The sequence below is a fragment of the Notothenia rossii genome (genome assembly GCF_949606895.1).
Source record: "Notothenia rossii genome assembly, chromosome: 4".
In the NCBI taxonomy this organism is placed as follows: domain Eukaryota; kingdom Metazoa; phylum Chordata; class Actinopteri; order Perciformes; family Nototheniidae; genus Notothenia; species Notothenia rossii.
The window spans coordinates 60,593,258-60,613,255 of NC_136902.1; the positions used below are offsets into that span (position 1 = coordinate 60,593,258).

At 40.9% G+C, this 19,998-nt stretch overlaps 3 protein-coding genes across 17 annotated transcripts in view; 2 read left to right on the plus strand and 1 right to left on the minus strand.

Moving 5' to 3' along the window:
* Positions 1 to 3,731, plus strand: part of LOC307036608 (protocadherin Fat 3-like) — a 144,551-nt gene extending 140,820 nt beyond the window's left edge. For 11 of the 14 annotated variants that reach the window (XM_079677064.1, XM_079677072.1, XM_079677076.1 and 8 more), the window contains one exon: positions 896 to 3,731. In XM_079677064.1, the coding sequence (XP_079533190.1) occupies positions 896 to 1,527 (632 nt within the window). In that variant the 3' untranslated portion in view covers positions 1,528 to 3,731. Of the gene's footprint in view, positions 1 to 856 lie in introns of all 14 variants that reach the window. The other 3 variants (XR_013807405.1, XR_013807406.1, XM_079677067.1) reach the window with 3 other exon arrangements.
* An 8,041-nt stretch (positions 3,732 to 11,772) lies between these two features.
* The window catches only part of LOC307036610 (melatonin receptor type 1B-B-like), a 133,644-nt gene continuing 125,418 nt past the window's right edge, over positions 11,773 to 19,998 (plus strand). Inside the window, exons 1-6 of one of the 2 annotated variants that reach the window (XM_079677080.1) lie at positions 11,773 to 11,833; positions 12,912 to 12,972; positions 13,713 to 13,860; positions 14,043 to 14,198; positions 14,392 to 14,484; positions 15,597 to 17,041. In XM_079677080.1, coding sequence (XP_079533206.1) covers positions 14,094 to 14,198; positions 14,392 to 14,484; positions 15,597 to 16,847 — 1,449 coding nt within the window. In that variant the 5' untranslated portion in view covers positions 11,773 to 11,833; positions 12,912 to 12,972; positions 13,713 to 13,860; positions 14,043 to 14,093 and the 3' untranslated portion in view covers positions 16,848 to 17,041. Of the gene's footprint in view, positions 11,834 to 12,911; positions 12,973 to 13,712; positions 13,861 to 14,042; positions 14,199 to 14,391; positions 14,485 to 15,596; positions 17,042 to 19,998 lie in introns of those variants that run through there. The other variant, XM_079677081.1, reaches the window with a different exon arrangement.
* On the minus strand, positions 17,142 to 19,241 carry LOC307036611 (uncharacterized protein). Its single transcript, XM_079677083.1, has 3 exons — positions 18,600 to 19,241; positions 18,046 to 18,323; positions 17,142 to 17,923 (listed from the first exon to the last, which is right to left on the minus strand). The coding sequence occupies exons 1-3, from the start codon at positions 18,782 to 18,784 to the stop codon at positions 17,805 to 17,807; spliced, it is 582 nt and encodes a 193-aa protein (XP_079533209.1). The 5' UTR covers positions 18,785 to 19,241; the 3' UTR covers positions 17,142 to 17,804.

Consider the following 19,998-nt stretch of genomic DNA (forward strand, 5'->3'; position numbering starts at 1 on the left):
CATGGATGTGTTCTTGTTTGATTTGTCATTGCTTTACTCACCCTGTGTTACTCTTGAATGAACTTGTACTCAGTTAAATGTATCTGCAGAGTTTTTGGTAGATTGTCCTTTTGTTCTGAGAAACCTCTTTGATGAGCATCATCATCCATGCTATGTCAGTAGATTGTTGGCTCAAGTGTTCACTACAAAAACCTTAGCAACGGTCCCATTTCCGACTCCCACCCATTGAGTTTCTATTGGGTAAACCCTTACTAAGGGCTCCGCCAAATGTGATCAACATTGCAGCTTAGTTTAGCTTGAAGTTAGAGGAGACAACCAATGAATATAGTGTAAAAACGTACAATCTCAAAATAATTCATATCCTTTCATTTTTTTATTCTTCATTCTGCCATTGGCTGTTGTTCGCAGTCCAGACATTTTCATCAGAAACTTACAGTGACACTGTTCAAATTTGGGTCATTTGAGTACAGACGTATTGTCTAGAGCCAAGACAATGCATGGTTTTGCATCACTTTGCTACATTGACCAAGAGGAAAATCTGCCAGATATTTGATGTACCCTTCTAACATCCAGAATGTGTTTTTTGATCCCGCAATAAGGCTTGAGTGCTGCAAATCTTCATGAAGCTCAGCATGCTGTGACATCTGTGATCCCTACACTCAAAGGCTCTTGTTGTGCATGCCAAATACCCTTAAAGGTCTAAAAAGTGTTCTGTCCAGGATGTGCTTTGTCTTGAACCTGAGCTTCCGCCACTCTGTGTATTGTACTGTGTATAATGTGCCTGGTGCATACTAAGGCATGTCTGCTGCAAAGCTCTTCATTGTGGAAACTAGTTTGATGTTGTCTTGTTTCACAGACCAGATTGTTCCTAACCATCTCTCCTTCTACTGTTCAGCATACCATTGGGACACATCGGACTGGATGCCTAACACCAGGCTATCAGACATTGAAGAGGTGCCGGGCTATGAAGCACCCCCCAGCAGCGACGTAGCATGCTCAGCCCCACGCCTCGGAGGAAGCACCCGTGAACTTGAATCAGACTATTACCTAGGGGGCTATGACATTGACAGCGACTACCCCCCTCCCCACGAAGAAGAGTTCTTGAGTCTAGACCAGCTGCCACCTCCGCTGCCCACAGGTGAGGAATACCCTGAGGCCTACACGCCGCTGCCCACCAACCCCCCAGTCTCCAAGGAGAGCACCCTAAGTTCTGGCAGCGCTGGGCATCAGCAAGCCAGGCCAAACTTCCACCCCAGCCAATACCTGCCTCCCCACCAGCTGCCCCTTGGAGAGGCCTCCCATGGGGACCTCAGTACTCCAATGAGTGGGGTAACCCCAGGAAATGGGGACACTGATGACTCTGTGTCGCTAAACATGCGACTGTCCGTTGGTGCATCGTCAACCTCGGACATGTCGGCCCCCGGCGGGCTGGATGACTCTGAACATGGCAGTGACTTTGACAGTATGGACGAGCTTCGTCGAGGCGTTACCATCATCACTGACTCACAGCAACAGACTGAGGTGTGATTGGTCAGTAAACAAAGGCTATGGGGTCTATAATGGACCAGAAGGAGCATGACATTGGAAGAAATGGAAGGAAATGCACAAGTGGAGGTTATCACAGGAAGAAATGCTTTGTCATTAATGCTTGGTACTTCTTTAGCTATAATAATGACCTTAAATCTAAACGTTAAAAAACACATTTCAACTGTTTCAAGTACTATCCTTTGGAGTGTTGAGTTTTACCATAAACAACACACTCACTGTGTGTTGTCAGTTTAGTCTCCGCTGTGCAGAACAATCAGAAGTGTCCTTCCTGCTCCAATAGGGAGTCACTTGTAATGTGAAAAGAATGGGGTAGAGAATGTGAATGAGAAAGACTAATCCAAAAGAGATGGAAATGTACAGATGCGGTAGAGAAGATAAGAGAGAAAGAGAAGGGACAATCATGTAAGTAAAAGGGTTGTTTTGTTCCCTGCTCCTTCAAAGAAGCCAATTGGACCACTACTTTCTGAAAAGTAATACAAAATAATTACACAAATTCCCGTTTCCTTTTTTCCTCCGGGATTTGTAAACTTTGTAGTGCTCCGAACTTGTACAGACTTTGTAAAATAGTATGCCCTTACTGGTGAGTACATCTGAAGCAATGTATAAGCCACATGACGAAGAGCCATTTATTTGTTTTAATGTGGAATGTGCTTGCTCTTTGCCCCAAAATGTTTTGTCCACCATCAAGTCATGAGATTTCTGCCATGGTTTCTCATCATGCTAAAATGTTTAATGTATCATTCAACGTCCAACTTTATTTCATCTGGAAGCCAAGAGCTGCTATAGTTGCTGATGCAATAAACTATAAATAAATCACAAACTGATAATTATACCCACAGGTAAGACACCGTTTCTAAATGTAGTCTTTAAAGACTATTCTTTTTGGATAAATAATTTCCTCTAATATTACCCCCAACCTAGTTTAAGGACATCAGGACTTAACATGTTGTTCTGTTCTCTCAATACATTTCAGCTGCTGTTAATAAGAACAGCAGTAAAATGACCTTTGTCGTTCTACATGACTATGATGTACACCTGTATGAATATGTTACTATTAAGCTGGTAGCCACAGGGCTGATGAGTGAGCTAGTTATTGCAAATCATGAATGAAGCAGCTGATCCCAAACAACTATAGTGTGACCTCAGGGTTTGGCCTGAACTAACGCTATGCTCCATTTGGTGGACTATTAATTATAACAAAGCCTTTTTTATTGTCATATTTTAGGTGAAGAATCCTCATCTACAACTGAATAGAATGCCATGATCTAAATGTGATCATGAGAAAATGTATCTTCAGAAAACAAGGTATTTGAGTAGCTATGTGATGAAAACAAATCTGAAATAATTATATTAGCAACCACAGCCACTCTTTGCAACAGTCATTTCTTATCTGCTACTGTAGAGTTAAAAATCTTTGGCACAAATAATCAAAAGCACCAGCCGACCATATTCTTGTTTCTTTGATCTGTTTCATATCAAAGCATTATTCCAAATATCCATGCAGAGCTGACACATTTTAGCGGCACTGCATTCCAGTTTTGTCTGTTTCTTTGTAGCATCTTCACCATGTCTGTAGACAGAGGTCAAACCCTTATCCCGGCCCTAATGGCTTAGTTCCCATGCGGTCTCGTGGACAGAAAGCACATGAAACTGCTTCAGATCGTCACTGTACTCTAATCTGCCTGATCCACTCAGGCAGGCAACTCCTTTGTTCTTTGTAACAGATGTATGTGTTTAAATCTCCGTACATTGTAAATAGCTAGGTTGTTAAAATGCAGATTTTGTAGATACACAATCCTAAACTTCCTTTGAGTTTTTTCTTTGTTCGACTGTTTGATGTGAATGTGGACACTAAGACTGTGGAATATCAATTACTTTCACATCATTCCTGCCCTTTCACTGACGGACTGAATGCCATTTCAATATTATAGATGAGTTTTGCACAGTATTAAATCCAGAAAATATTAGTTTTCTTACTTTTGTTTGTTTTATGTTAATGAGGGAATCGTTTTTGTATATTTCTTTCATCTGGAATGTTTCAATGAATTTCTAATGTTCAAAGACATTAGGCAGTGTCAACAATATGTCCCCTATCCGCAGACATTGTGTGTACAAAGTGAGTGCTTTTTTTTACTTTTTATTTCAATGCAGTGCAGACAATAAAAATGTTCTTGCGCACCATGTCACCTGTCCTCGAATCTGAAAAAAATACACCCGCAAATCATCACAGCTGCTTACACTCCTCATATTGGGGCTAGGGTTACCTTGTGCTAATACTTTGCATTGTGCAGACTCCCACATCTAACATCCTTCATAAGAATCACAAAGCATCATCATTCAATGATGGCAAGCGGCGCCTCTGTTTTCAATATAAGAATAGGACTAAAAAAGTTATTATGATCATTACAATATCTGCTGATGACTTAGCTTTATTGCAGAGATTTTACAAATACACCTGAACTACATTTAAGCAGCTCTGGATAAAAGTGGCAGCTAAATAATATGTAACGTGGCATGCAAGATATTACTTCCATGTGCACTGCATTCTCCACAAAGAAAAAATAGGTTATATTGAGTTTTGTATTCATGACATTTTCCAATCATTGGCAAAAAACAATATTTTCCCCATATGTGTTTTTAATTGTCCAACTGCATCTCCTTGAAATTGTAAGATATAATAATAACAACAGCCACCATTCCTGCACTGTCAACCAAGGGTGGAGCCTCAACCCTTACAGCACTTTTACCTCTACCTGTTTGATTTCAACCCTAACTAAAGCAAACAATTAAATCATAATAATAATAATTGTGTTGCTATTCTGCAGAAATGGCAGTGAGTCAGGGGAATCAAGCAGTAGCAGGGTTGGTGGTTCGATCCCCAGCCCTTGCAGCCAACATGTTGACGTGGCAGGATACCTAACCCCACATTGCTTCCGTAGGCAAGTCTTTATATAAACGCTAAGTCATTCTGTATGTGTCTTGACTGAATATCCACACTTCTCTCCTGAAAAGTCATCCAAACCAGATTGTCCGTGCAACATTACAGTTCTGAATGTCCATTTTAGGTTCAACAACATCAAAAAGAACAACCAAAAAAAACATAATTTAACATATTCTGTTGAGTAAACTTTAATTACTTTTTGAGGTAACACATTATTGAAATAAAAATGCATGCATGCTGTTAGACATGCCACAAACGCAAAGAATAATGAGTTTAATTCACTATTTCAATGGAAGACCTCACATGAAGCCCTTGATATACTGTAAACGGCAATAGGATCGAGTGTCAACAGTTATTTAAAATGTGTTCTTGCTGCTCATACCAGGTATATTAATACACGACTGAAAGTAATACAGTATAAATTGTTGATGCGAACATATGTGAACCCGTTTGATTTACACCGATACAACAAATACATATCAGATACAGTATATGCACAAAATGCACAGAATCAAGGAGAACATTGTTTCACTGTATTTGGCAGTGCAGAAAGATGAATGTGTTCTGGGAAGAGGTACGAGGTACAATAGAGAAAATAATTTCAAAGCAGATTTGACTGGATTCAAAGTTTTTTCTGTTGGGCATATAAAGCATGCATGTAGTAAACATGAGCGATCATTCATAGACCTCAGCTTGCTCTACGCCAAAACCTGTATTGCATTTTTTGGAAAAAGGCTCACAGCCCAAGCATCACTAATTGGTTGGGACTGATGCTGTCAGGCCTCCCATTGGAGAAGATATCCTAGATATTAAGAGCTAGACAGCAAGTATTTGAGATGGTATGGAAGCTCTTCATGAATTATGTGAAGGATCTAAATGTATCTAATGTTCAAGAGAATGAATAGATGTATTGCGGGCACAGTTTCCGAGATTCTTTCCTGCATAATGTTTTCAAATGATTGCCTTGTATAATACAGATGAAGCATGTTTGTTGATATTTCATTTTTATTATTGTTATACAACAATTAAAAGAAAAACATTGTGGGAAAGAAAAACACTGTTAATATTTTTACTAGAATAAAGTGTGCAAAGCACTTTTTTATCCAAAGAAATCTACATAAAAAAAAATACCTCCCCTGATTTAAAAAACTGAAAACAAAATCTGATGTCCTACCTTAATAAAAGGCAAGAAATATAATTATGAATGTGCCATTAAAGGGATGGCCACACCTTACACAGAGGTGTAAAGACAATACTCATGCAATCATGTACGTCTTTGTTCAGAGACGGATGTCCTCCTACCTGCTTTGTGTGGATATCAAAGCTGCCGTCCGTCCATTGTAGGACATCAAACAGCAAACAACTTATTGAACAGGTGGAATCAGAGAACATCACAACATCTGTCGCTACAGAGAAGACAAGTCAACAGCAGACAAAATCAGTAAGTAATTCAATGGTGAATATTTTAAGGATTTAAATTTAGTTTTACAATATAATGAAATGTAACATTATTCATAATAATAATAATAATATAATACAAAATCACTTTTTTTGTTGGCATGACAATCTTCCTTGCTCGTGTATTTTTTTTCTGCTACATTTTTTAAAGTGTTGTTGATTGTTTGTTTCATTGTTGTGTGCGTACAGCTGAATTGTATGGTTTTAACTAAAACTTAAAAATAATGCTAAAAATCTATTCCAGAAACTGTGTATGGTAAAAACAATAACTTTGGTAGAGTTCTAGCGTTTAACAGTGAAAAAGTTAGCATTTACAACTAAGAGAGTATTTCTGTCTCAAATGTCAGTTTGTCAGTCAATTATTTTAGTACATTTGCTGAGTTACACTGCATTTTTGTAATTTGTAATTTTATAAGTATGCTTATTGAAAGCAATACGTAAAAAAAAACTTTTTTTTCATGCATTTCTTTGTAAAAACAATACACGGTTGTTTGTTACTGAACCCATACTAACATAAATACATGTTTATTGTATTTTATTTGAGCAATCAGGATTCCTAAAAAGATGATGAAGATCTGTGTCATCATTCTTCTTTGCCTTAGTAAGTTTAATAAATCAGATGCAATAAACAATGAGTCATACATGCTGAATGAAAATCTGAATGTTATACTGAACCGTCAATAACACTGCACCAACCACAGCTGCACCAACCACGGCGTCCTCAGTCCCAACAGTAACTACTGTGGCCGCTGCAGCAACTACTGTGGCCCAAGCACCAACCACGGCGGCCCCGGGAGAAACCACAGCGTCCCCAGCCCCAACAGCAACTACTGTGGCCCCTGCAGCAATTACTGCAGCCCCAGCTGCAATGACAGCGGCCCCAATACCAACCACAGCGGCCCCAATACCAACCACAGCTGCCCCAGGAGCAACCACAGGGTCCCCAGACCCAACAGCAACTACTGTGGCCCAAGCACCAACCACGGCGGCCCCGGGAGAAACCACAGCGTCCCCAGCCCCAACAGCAACTACTGTGGCCCCTGCAGCAATTACTGCAGCCCCAGCTGCAATGACAGCGGCCCCAATACCAACCACAGCTGCCCCAGGAGCAACCACAGGGTCCCCAGACCCCACAGTACCAAGCACCAACCATGGCGGTCCCGGGAGAAACCACAGCGTCCCCAGCCCCAACAGTAACTACTGTGGCCCCTGCAGCAATTACTGCAGCCCCAGCTGCAATGACAGCGGCCCCAATACCAACCACAGCGGCCCCAATACCAACCACAGCTGCTCCAGGAGCAACCACAGGGTCCCCAGACCCAACAGCAACTACTGTGGCCCAAGCACCAACCATGGCGGCCCCGGGAGAAACCACAGCGTCCCCAGCCCCAACAATAACTACTGTGGCCCCTGAAGCAATTACTGCAGCCCCAGCTGCAATGACAGCGGCCCCAATACCAAAGACAGCGGCCCCTGCAGCAACTACAGTTGTACCAGCCCCAGCAGTATCTACTGCGGCCCCTGCAGCAACTACTGCGGCCCCAGCAGCAACCACAGCCGCTCCTGAACCAACCACAGCGGCCCCTGCACCAACCACAGCAGCCCCAACCACAGTGGGCCCTGCAACAACCACAGTTGTCCCAGCCCCAGCAGTAACTACTGCGGCCCCTGCAGCAACTATAACAGCAACTACTGTGGCCCTTGCAGCAACTACTGTGGCCCATGCACCAACCACTGCAGCCCCAGCTGCAATGATAGCGGCCCCAATACCAACCACAGCTGCCCGAGCAGCAACCACAGTTGTCCCAGCCCCAGCAGTATCTACTGTGGCCCCTGCAATAACTACTTTGGTCCATGCACCAACCACTGCAGCCCCAGCTGCAAAGACAGCGGCCCCAATACCAACCACAACGGCCCCTGCACCTACCACAGCAGCCCCTGCACCTACCACAACAGCCCCTGCAGCAACCACAGCCACCCCAGTACTGGTCACAGTGGCCCCTGCACCGACCACAGCGTCCCCAAAACCGACCACAATGGCCCCTGTACCAAACACAGCAGCACCAGCCACAGCTGCCCCTGCAACAACCGCAGCGGCCCCTAAAGCAACCACAGTGGCCCCTAAAGCAACCACAGCGGCCACTGCACCAACCATAGCGGCCCCTAAAGCAACCAGAGTGACCCCTGCACCAACCAAAGCGGCCCCTGCAGCAACCATAGTTGTCCCAGCCCCAGCAGTAACTACTGTGGCCCCTGCTGCAACTACAGCAGCTACTACTGCGGCCCCTGCAGCAACTACTGTGGCCCCAGCAGCTACCACAGCGGACTCAGCAGCTACCACAGCGGCCTCAGTGCCGATCACAGCGGCCCCTGTAGCGACCACAGCGGCCCCAATACCTACTACAGATCCCCCTGCAGCAAACACAGCCACCCCTGTACCGACCACAGCGCCCCCTGCAGCAACTATTGCGGCCCCAGCAGCAATGACAGGGGCCCCAATACCGACCACAGCAGCCCCAGTACTGGTCACAGTTGCCCCTGCACTGACCACAGCGGTCCCAATACCGACTACAGCTTCCCCAATACCAACCACAGTGGCCCATATCAACCACAGCAGCACCGACATCAGTGACCCCTGCACCAACCACAGCAGCCCCTGCACCAACCATAGTTGTCCCAGCCACTGCACCAACCACAGCAGCACCAACCACAGTGACCCCTGCATCAACAACAGCGGCCCCTGCAGAAACCACAGTTGTCCCAGCCCCAGAAGTAACTACTGTGGCCCCTTCAGCAACCACAGCGACCACAGCAGCAACCACAGCGGCCATTCCGGCAACCACTACGGCCCTATCAGTGGGTACTGCGGCCCCAGTACTGACCACAGCGGTCCCTGCACTAACGATAGTGGCCCAAGTACCTACCAGAGTGGCCCCTGCACCAACAGTGGTCCCAGCAGTAACAATACCGGCCCTTGAAGAGACTACTGAGGCCCTAGGGGAAACTGCAGCTGCCCTAGGGGCCACCACAGTGGCATCAGAAGCAACTACTGCAGCCCTAGGTGCAACCACAGCGGCCCCTGCAGTGCCGACAACTGCTGCCTCCTCTGCAGTCATCGTAAAAACAAGTTTCCTTTTAGTCACTGCCGTCATCACAGCAGATATCTGGATTTAAAATCTGAACGGGACCCAGTATTGGACATTTTATGCAATATGTATTCCATAAAACTGACATTTTTGATAGCAAATCAGGACACATCTTATGTCATGCACTGATTACACTACACTGTAACAAATGTTCCTGTCAAATAACAGTAAATACTGTGATACTACAGTACTCATACTGTTGAAAAATTTCAGTTTATTTCTGTAAAAAATTGAATCATTCACAGTAACATTCTGGTTAGGGGGTTGCCAGTAGATTCGCAGCTAGCGGGGAACGTTCTTACAACTTAGGGTTGAGACAATGAATAGGACATATACAAACTAATTTGCATGCCAATATTCACTCACATGCACTTACAATCACACTAAGGTATGTAGGCCCACAGTAGGCCTATTCATAATATCATGTAAAATATCAGAAAATAATCACACTTTTTTTCTGACTATAAAGGTTGTGTCTCATATGTAGGTTCTAACTGTTAGATAAGCTATCTGGCCGTGTGTGGTTTGTGAGGGCTGCGTAGAAACAGTGTCCGCTGTTTATGCATATTGGATAAAAATCGTTATTGCACCCTTTAGATTTTTGGGGGATTTTTTGAAGGACGGACCGACTGCCACTACCCGTCCCTGAAACCCCTGTTAGTGTTTGTATGTGTATGTTCCACCCCCCCCCGCCTGCTGGGCTGCTCTACCCTCTGTGGCTAGCCCAGTGCATGCTGGGATGCGCTGAAGTGGATAAACTGGTATATAATGGGAGGATGGAAGTTCTGTAAACACTGCCTGTTATTCAGTGTCTGTTTATTCTGTTGAGTGTTAAGAATAGACTACGGTTAGTCAGCATTCATTCCCAAATATACTTTAGAGCCTTTTCAACAAAACCTGTTGACTTTTGTGATACTGATATAAACATTCAAGCCCAAGGGATCGAGAACATAGTGAAAGGAAAACACAAACCTTTTTTTGTAGGCAGAACAATAATAGACAGAAACAAAATAAACACTCCGTGGCTTCAATGAGAGTAATGGATTACATTATTACATCAGGATAGACATGACATCTATTGTACGTCTGTCCGTCCTGGGAGAGGGATCGTCCTCTGTTGCTCTCCTCAAGGTTTCTTACAATTTCCCCCAATAACTGTGGGGTTTCTATGGGAGTTTTTCCTTGTCCTATGTGAGGGCCTAAGACAGAGGGTGTTGTACATACATTCTGTACAAGCTGTAAAATCACTGAGACAACCGTACAATGTGTGATATTGGGCTAAATAAATAAACTTTGATTGATTGATACAAAAAAAAGGTAACTGTATTCCCTTAAAGTTATATAAAAAAAATATGTAATCAGATTACTGGTACATTTTCACAAAAGGGTAATAACTAGAGGATTACAATGTTACAAAAGATTTTGAAAATAAATAACTATATATTACGAAGCTAATGCATACTTATTATTTCACTACTCTCAAAAATGTAGCTATAGTGAAACTATTGTATTATTGTGGACTTTAGTTTTAAGCTTGTTTTCACTGGGTGTAAATGATATTGTTTCTTTTACTCTTATCTGTGCAGCTCAACAAGTTCCACATACTGGCCCCAGTAATAAATAAAACCCCAGTCTGTGTTTGTTGCCAGAAGAACAGCTGCATTGGAATGGCTAGAAGAAAATAGAACCAATTCTGACGGTTAATATTGAGAAAAAACACATACCTGCATTACACATTGTAGATTACATTGTTATTGTTCTGATATTGCAAAGTGTGTCACCGAAAGTTGCATTTGAACATTAACGGAAAAATACATGATTTATTTCCTGGATGGCAGCTCTGATATCTAGTGAGCATTGAGCAAAATTAGGGAGAGTAAAATCATTTGGGGCAATGGCTCCTTGTAGGATCTTCCAAAGCAAAGATAGCGTGGTGTACTGAACTAACTGGGACACAACTCAACCCTTTACCCAGTGAGTTACATATCACAGTCCTCTATATACAGAGCAGAGAAACCACAATAATGAATACTTTTTAAGCATTTACTTTCAAGCATTGTATTTTTTTTCTTTTACCATAATGGGGACAATAGGGTTTCACCAAATGGTATTGCTTTCTTTCTATTTGTATAGTCATTATAAACTGAAAAAGTAAAATAAATGAATGGAATTTAGCAGGGTCCAATATGCATCCTGGATTCTATAGAAAAAATCTGAAAAAGATTCAGAAATAAAAGAAAGTGAATTGATACAAATTATCAATGTGATATATAATTTTTTTTAAACTCTGGTGTTTTCAACTTTTACACGGCCCAGGTTTTCATTGGAGAAATTGATCCGATTCCTGACAATGACAAAGTAGCATAGATCCTTCTAATTGCTGTTAATGGCTTTCGTGATACCTCAGTAATGCATTTTTCAAAATGTGTAAATTTGTTTAGCATTCTTTAATCTTCCTCATTAGTCTTGTTTTTTTGCTTTAAACGCCAATTGGGTGTAGTTTCTGATCCAGTCCAGCAGATGGAGACAATAGAACAGAGAAGGTACATAATAAGATGGTGTGGTAGGCACAATTAAGATGGCATGGTAGGTCCAGCGCCGTATAGATAGAAGAGTTACGACAGCGGAAGTCCAAAAACGGTTATCGTCACGTGGTTCATGCAGACGAGAATCGTTCCCCGGAAGTTCATGGCGGGCAATGTGAATGCATTGATAACAGGAGATAGAACTTCGACTTTTGGTAATTATTAGTGAATAAAGGTTTTGATTTGCAATATTTATACAACAAATCGATATGTGTATGTATTTACATCAATATGTTTTAAAAAATAAAATAGAATTTGCTAATATTAAGTGATAATATTAGGATTAGTGTGAACAACTAGTTTACATGTTAGGCTAACAGCGCCTTGGTTAAAGAGCCTGTTGCTGTTTATTTATAGCTTTGAATTCTTTCAAACCAATATTATCTTCTTAAACTTGTATAGTAGTCAGGAGCATCACTTTCTAATGTTTATTGATATATTTAGAGGGAGGGGATCTAAAGGAATGCTTCAAAATTCAGATTAGATTAATTTCTACCATTTTCTTAAATTCATGGTAGTTTCAGTAATCCCATGGTAATTGAGGACGTCTCAATCGTTATGTATTTAATGATTTTAGCTTGATGTGGTTATAATTAGTAATGTCAGCTTAACTTTTACCTCTGACCAAGTGGAAACGTTTTTTCCCTCCTTTTAAAAAAATGTGTTTTAAATGTGCTTGATTTAAAGATTTAAGAGCCTGGTTGCAAATGCCAAAAAGGTCATAGTCGGTTAAGGTCTTCTAAGTCTGTTAAAAATAACTTCATCAAGTGTAACGCCCTGAGGGAGGTTTTTTTGTTAAATTGTAAAGCTTATTTGGAAGAAAAGTTTTTCCCATCTGCACTGTACTGTTGCGTCAGCCGGAGCCGTGCTTGGTCGTTACGTTAATTATGTCGGTGAGGAATATCAAAGTGTGAATTATTTAAAGCATGTAAAGGAACGCACTCAACAAGCACATCTGCACTTAAAACAGCTCTTAAATAGACACGGAATTCACCCGACATAATCAGAGAGAGAGAGAGCAAGATTAAATCGTGGTAGTGGCAGGTACTTCCGCCGCAGATGCCACTATTTGCTGAGACTACTGCGGCTGCTGAAGGGGTGTTACTCTGGGTGCCGAGCCAAGCGAATGTTTGTGGCAGTTGCAACATTTTTATTTTTAATGAAAGTATACAGGATTAATTATTTTTGGCATGAAGTTCATTGTGTGACTAATTCTCCAACTTTGAATTTCAGATTTCCAAGTTGTTGAGGAGTAGCCAAATGTATCGATGAAAGCCGGTGGCTCAAAAGTACAGTAAGTATCCTTCACGTCTCCAAATAAGTTGAAGGCTAAATGAGTAGGATTTGTCAGTTAAAACAAACAATGTTCTAAGTTGGCTTCAGCTCGAAGCACATGCCGTGTTTAAGATCAGTGGTGGAATGTAACCAACTACATTTACATTACTGCACAAAGTACAAGTACCACAGAAATATACTTGAGTATTTCCATTTTCTGCTACTCTGTACTTCTACTCAATTATATTTCAGTGGGAAATATTGTACTTTTACTACACTACATTTATTTGACATTTGTAGTTACCTTTTTAGATAATGTTTATTTCAAATACATTTACTACTAATTTACTCAGTTCTTTCCAAAATGTGCTCTATATTAACAAATCACAACATTAACACATCTTGTATATATGTAGATTTTTTATTATAAGAACATTGATTTTTATTCTATAATGATGCAACCCTTTTACAAAAGGCATTCTGCACAAAGTACTTTTTCTTTTGATACTTGATTATATTTGGCTAATAACACTTTGGTGCTTTACCTTAAGTATTATTTTGAACTTGGGACTATAGCAAGTAATGGAGTATTTATACTCTTACTTTAGTACAGGATCTGAGTACTTTTTCCACCACTGCTTAAGATCCAGTAATGGGTTGCTATATCCTGCACCTCACCCTGAATTATGTTAATGTGTGCAATAACAGTTGTTATTTACAGTACATTTTGATCATTAACAAATGTATCTTTTTCTGTAGGTTTTGAATCTGGAGATGCAAACAGTGTACTGAGACTCAATTTAAAAGGTACCAATTACTGAAGCACTATGAATTAAAAATCCTTCAGGACAAGCCCTTCATCACTGAGTTCGGAGAGCGATGGCCAGCTCTGTGTTCAGAGAGCGAGGTGATTTTTTAAATATTTTAATAGATGCACATGTATAAGAAAATAACCTCAGCTGAACTTCTTTGTTTTGTTTACACCAGTAGATGAACTCCTGTCCTTTCTGCTATGACACTTGATGGATATTATTATAGATGCAACAGCTTTAAACAACACATTTTAACCTGTATCACAATGTGTTGCAGGTAAACGCAGAATTCACCCGCATCACCACCGTTCCGCTGCTGCCTACCTTCATGTCTCAACTGGATCGCCATTCGTCTCAGTTGATGAAGGTTTTCAAAAAGAAGGGAGGAACAGCAGGATGCAATTTGGGCCTGATCATGGCAGCCATGGACAAGGTATATAGTTGTATTAAATTGTGTAGTTTTGGCAATGCAACACCATATTCTCTTTATTTCTCTCTCTTGTTGTCCCTCTCATATAAATATATTTTAACCTCTCTGACCCCCTTCCTTTGACTTGCCAAAAATCAGCACACAAGCATAATCAGTATTCTTGTGTGAAGATTTTGAAAATGTGTTTGTCCCTCAGGATCCCACAGTTGAAACACGATGGGACTGTGTCCTTAAAGCGCTCTGCGTCTACATGAATGAAAGTTCAGAGAGCTTCATAAAGGAATATTTGGTAAGTTGAAACATAGCCAAACACAGATATATATATATATATATATATATATATATATATATATAAACTTTAAAGTAGAGACACTACATACTGATATACACCTGAACATCAGCAGGAGAGGACTCTTTAAAGTAGAGACACTGCATACTGATATACACCTGAACATCAGCAGGAGAGGACTCTTTAAAGTAGAGACACTACATACTGATATACACCTGAACATCAGCAGGAGAGGACTCTTTAAACTAGAGACACTACATACTGATATACACCTGAACATCAGCAGGAGAGGACTCTTTAAACTAGAGACACTACATACTGATATACACCTGAACATCAGCAGGAGAGGACTCTTTAAAGTAGAGACACTACATACTGATATACACCTGAACATCAGCAGGAGAGGACTCTTTAAAGTAGAGACACTACATACTGATATACACCTGAACATTTGCATAATATGTCCTCTTTAAATTAAAAGCAAAAATAACTACTTAAATAATTGAATTTGTTTTTTATTCAAAGTATTTGCTGCTACTTTGGTTATATTGTTCATGTACATTCACAACTACATGTATTTATTTACAATGGAAAATAATAAAAGGATTTGCTCATTTGTTTCATATTATAAAAGGATGTCTGTCAGGTAGGGCTGCCCCCCGATTAGTCGACCAAAGGTTAGTCGGCCAAAGAGTCTTTGGTCGGTCAAGATTTAATTGGTCGTTGGTCGCCGAAAAAAAAAAAAAAAAGATTGAGAAGAAAAAAAAAAACGGGAAACAGGAGGTGACAGTGAGTCACTTGTTTTCACGTCAGATAAGCTGATAGTTTTAACCATGTCAGGTGTAAAATCAAGAGCTTGGGAGCATTTCGAAAAAGTAACAGACAACCCGAAGAAGGTGATATGCAAACTTTGCAAGCAAATATTCTCCTAACATTCATCAACTACAAACATGACTTATCACCTGAAACATGTAAGTACCGTTCAAGCCATTAAAAGATGGATGCTCTGCGGCTCTAGCCTTAATAAAAAGCCTGTTAGATAAAATGTAATGTCATATTATGGGCTATTAGGCTTAGTGTAAACTTAAATTAATGTGCATTTCTCTCAATAGGCTCATCCACTATACGTTGATAGGGCCACCGCATCTACCTCAACTTCATCTTCGCAGCCGCCATTGAAACTCTCGCAGACAACACTCGTTTTGAAGCCCCCTCTTTCCGAGAAAAGGAAGAGAGACATCACCGACAAAATTGCAGATGTTGTGGCACTGGACATGAGACCTGTAAACATTGTCGAGGGGGAAGGGTTCAAACAGATGATGAAGTTCATCGAACCGGGTTACACTGTACCCAAACGTAACACCGTAATGCACGCCATTAAAAACAAATATAACACGACCAAACAGGTACTTTTGGAGAAACTTAAAACCTGCACAGCAGTCAGCTTCACTACTGACATATGGACCTCCAACCAAATGGATGGTTACATGACTGTGACGGCACACTTTATTTCCCAAAAATGGCAATTACATTCATTCGTTTTGGAGACTAAAGTGCTGGAGGTGAGCCACACAGCTGCCAACATAGCAGAGCGACTCAGCGAAGTGATGGAGGAGTTTGGGATTACGCCAGAAAAGAGGGTCGCTGTGGTACACGACAATGCCGCTAATATGGTGTTGTGCGCTAAACAGCTATCTCAAAACCCGTGCTGGGGTAATGTCCAGGGAATTCGTTGTGCGGGGCACACCTTGCAGTTGTGCATAAACGCGGCTGTTAAATTAGATCCCATCTGCCGAGTGATTGCTGCTGCCAGACGCCTTGTGGGACACTTCAAAAAAAGTGCCAAGGCAACAGCAGCTCTCACTTTGAAACAGAAGCAACAGAATGTGGCTGAACACAAACTGATACAAGATGTGTCCACACGATGGAACTCCACTTATTCAATGCTGGAGCGTCTTCTGGAACAGAGATGTCCGGTTACAGCTGTGCTTTCAGAACCCGGGCCCACCCACCAGTCTGACCGAGATCTGGATCTCACAACTGCCCAATGGAGGACAGCGGAGGACATTGTCTCCGTGCTGAGGCCCATGATCACCCTCACAGAGCTGCTCTCACAAGATATAAACGCATCTCTGTCTGCTACGCTGCCGATGCTCGTCAACATGAAGAGGCGCCACTTGTTGAGTCGTGATGATGACAGCACGACCGTGAAGCCAGTTAAGAAAAAAATCACAGAGGAAATCGACAAAAGGTGGGAGCTCACAGGGAGTCTGGAGGGCAGCATATATGTGACCTGCTCTATCATTTTCAGTCACATTGACCCTGAAACACATTTTGAGTTTGATACACTGTTGGAAAGATGAGATTCTTAGCTTTCTAATGATATCAATATTGTTTTTGTCCTCCAAATATTAAGCAAAATACGTCACTTTACATAATGAATGTCATCGAACCATGATTTTGAGAAAAAGGCCTTCAAAGTTTGCAGTACTTTCTTAGGTATTTATTCAAATGAACCATACCATAAAACGAATTCATCTAGAGCTGTTTGCACAAAAACACACACACACACACACACACACACACACACACACACACACACACACACACACACACACACACAATATACTGTTCTCTTGTTGTCACTTTCATACATCAATACATGGAACAAAGCCACTCACATACACATGCACGCCGTACCAACGTGCACTCCCGTACACTCCCGAACTCACGTGCACGTTCATCAATTTATGTATGTATTTTGGTCATGTTTGAGCACATGCTTATGCGCACACATCTATTCCCATGTACATGGCCATGTGCACACCCAGACCACATGCACACCCGTACTCACGTGCACGCCCGTACTCACGTGCACACCCATACCCACGTGCAGAATCATCAATATACAATTTTTATGAAAAACACTATGAATAAATACTTAAATGAACTGATTGCATGTTAACCTCTAACAACATTAGAATCATTTGGCACAAAAGCTAATTTAGAGAAAGAAGCAAGCAACAGAACAGATAAATATACTACACAATATAAAAATAGCAAACAATCAACAGAGTAGCTAACAGTACTTAAAACCAATTTGAAATATATATTTACAGCATTTATAGAAGAATTACATAGTGTTGATGTATTATGCACTCTCACTCATTAAGGATGAGGTGTTAAGGGTTTGGGGCAGGTGATGTCTTTGGTTTCCTCAGTGCAGAACTCTCTGATCTTCTCAAAAAGATACCACTGCCGTTTTTCATCAAGCCCAGGGGGAGTCAGTTCAGTGGGACGTGCCTCCTGGTCAGTAAAGGTCAGTAGTTGTTTTTCTGACAGAACCAACATAGGTCTGTCATCGGCCTCCCAATAATGACACTGGGAGTCAGCTCCTTCCACAGCTTCCTAAATGTGCTGTTGCCAGCAGCACGGTGACCTGGAAAGGTGATTAAAGACACAGATAGCATTGTTAGATTACTCATCATTAGTTTTCCATTGAGGTTTCCTCGTGTAAAAAAACCCCAAAAAAACAAGATTAAAATATAAGAAAATACCCACCCTTCTCCTGCATCTGAACCTTGTATTTCCGCCACACAGAGGACTTGGTCTCAGTTGTTGGTAGAACACTGATGTCCGTCCTCTTAAACCCTGGAATCCGTCCAGGAAGTGGCATGGCAAAGACATCTGCAAAGTTGGTAATGAACCGTACAATTCGCTGGATGTCTTCAAAGGACAACACCCTTTTGGTCACCACACGACCACCACGTCTTATCCTTGAGGCCAAGCCATGTTCCTTGAAGAACTTGATGATACCTGTCAGCTTGTCTTGAGAAATTCTGGAATGGTTTAAAACATCAGTCTTTGATTGTTTTTTATGGCTTTCTTTAATGTATGCATTGTAGTATATACATTGTCGTTGTATTTTTTCATTATGTAAAAGCATGTATATATATATATATATATTTATTTATTTATGTATTACTATTGCTGTAAATTCTGCTTCTATTCAGTTATTGTCAAACTCAGTTCAACTCATGCATGGCTTATTACCACTTCATTTGAAAATAGTAACACTACCAAAAGTGAAGTAGCCTTTTCAAAATCAAACTCACCCATGTAGAAACTTGAAAGTCTCCCGGCAGATTTTGTGCCCATCTAAGAAATAGGACGTTCTCTGCTGTTTCCGCTCCTTTTGGTGTCCTCTCTTTGCACAAGCGGTCTCTTTGGAGAGGTTTATGTTGGAGCTTATCTTTCCAAGTAGCACCAAATGCTTTTCACCTGGAAAATCATATAACATTACATAATGTGTTGTGTCAATCACTCATCACACACAACTTAAATCTTTAACGTGTAACAGAACACACAGGCCCACCCCCCACACATTGCCTATAGTATTATGTTAAACACACTCCCATACACACATATTCTATCTATTATAAAGGGTAATAATAAGTACAGGCTAGTCTGGCAGTGACTCCAGAGTAAACTGCTCTCACATGAGATAATACATTTGTAGCTGCCTATCTCTGCACATCTTTAGATAATTAGGCTGGGGCCACATGTGATTTAAGGGGTAGCCAAAAAAATATGTCTCCCCATGTGGATAAAATGTAGGGTTGAAACATTTATGAAAATGTTCACCACAATAATTTTTCAATGAGTATTAGCCAACTTTAAGTTGTAGGTGGTTATGTGAGCATTATTTTAATTGTTGTTATGTTTTTAACACTAACCCATACTCACACAAACATCGTTACCACAGTCAAAGGTATTTAAATAATATAACGTTATAACGTTACTTACCATTAGTCATTTCATTCATTTGGTCTCGTCTCTTGACCATCTCCTCAGGGGTGTAACGGGTGTAACAGGGAACTCCATCATTAAATGTACAGCTACACCCAGGGTCGCTGCTAAGCTTTTGGTGGCCCTAAGCATAAATAGTCAGGGAGGCCCCCCCCCCCCCCGCCAAACACACACAAAATCTACTAAGTTCCCACTCAAACATTCGCCTTTTATTTTAAAATTGACATGAAATATAAACATATAAACAAAATGTCAAATACAAAAATAAGTTACAGCTACAACAGCAGAACCATCAGTATAAATATATACAAAGTAATATAAATATAAGTAATATATACAAAACTTTCTTAACAGCAGCATTACAATATAATATAATAACAACTGCAGGCTAAAAAGATGAACGAAAGTAATTATGCACATAAATAACGTATAAAAGAAAGCCAGCATCATAAAAAGAAACAAACACACATGCAACTATTTTTCACACACCCAAAAACTACCTTAAAGTGCAGTATTGTCCTGATCAAAATATTTATAGTGTGCAAATACTAAATTCTCCACAGCTGCAGGAGGCTTTACAAAAGGTGCACGGCGACTTTTCCTGGCAGCAAAATCACTAATCAAGTCATCAACATCAGCTTCACCTTTATCTGTGAGAGTTTTCTCCACATCGATACAATGTTTGTGCAGGTCCTCCTTGGATAT

Excerpts from the sequence above, each read along its gene's own strand:
- LOC307036611 (XM_079677083.1), bottom strand. The coding sequence starts at position 18,784 with ATGTTATATGATTTTCCAGGTGAAAAGCATTTGGTGCTACTTGGAAAG. Across the intron at positions 18,324-18,599 it reads ACTTTCAAGTTTCTACATGG|AATTTCTCAAGACAAGCTGA; the intron begins GTGAGTTTGATT and ends AAACCATTCCAG. Across the intron at positions 17,924-18,045 it reads GGTTCAGATGCAGGAGAAGG|GTCACCGTGCTGCTGGCAAC; the intron begins GTGGGTATTTTC and ends TCACCTTTCCAG.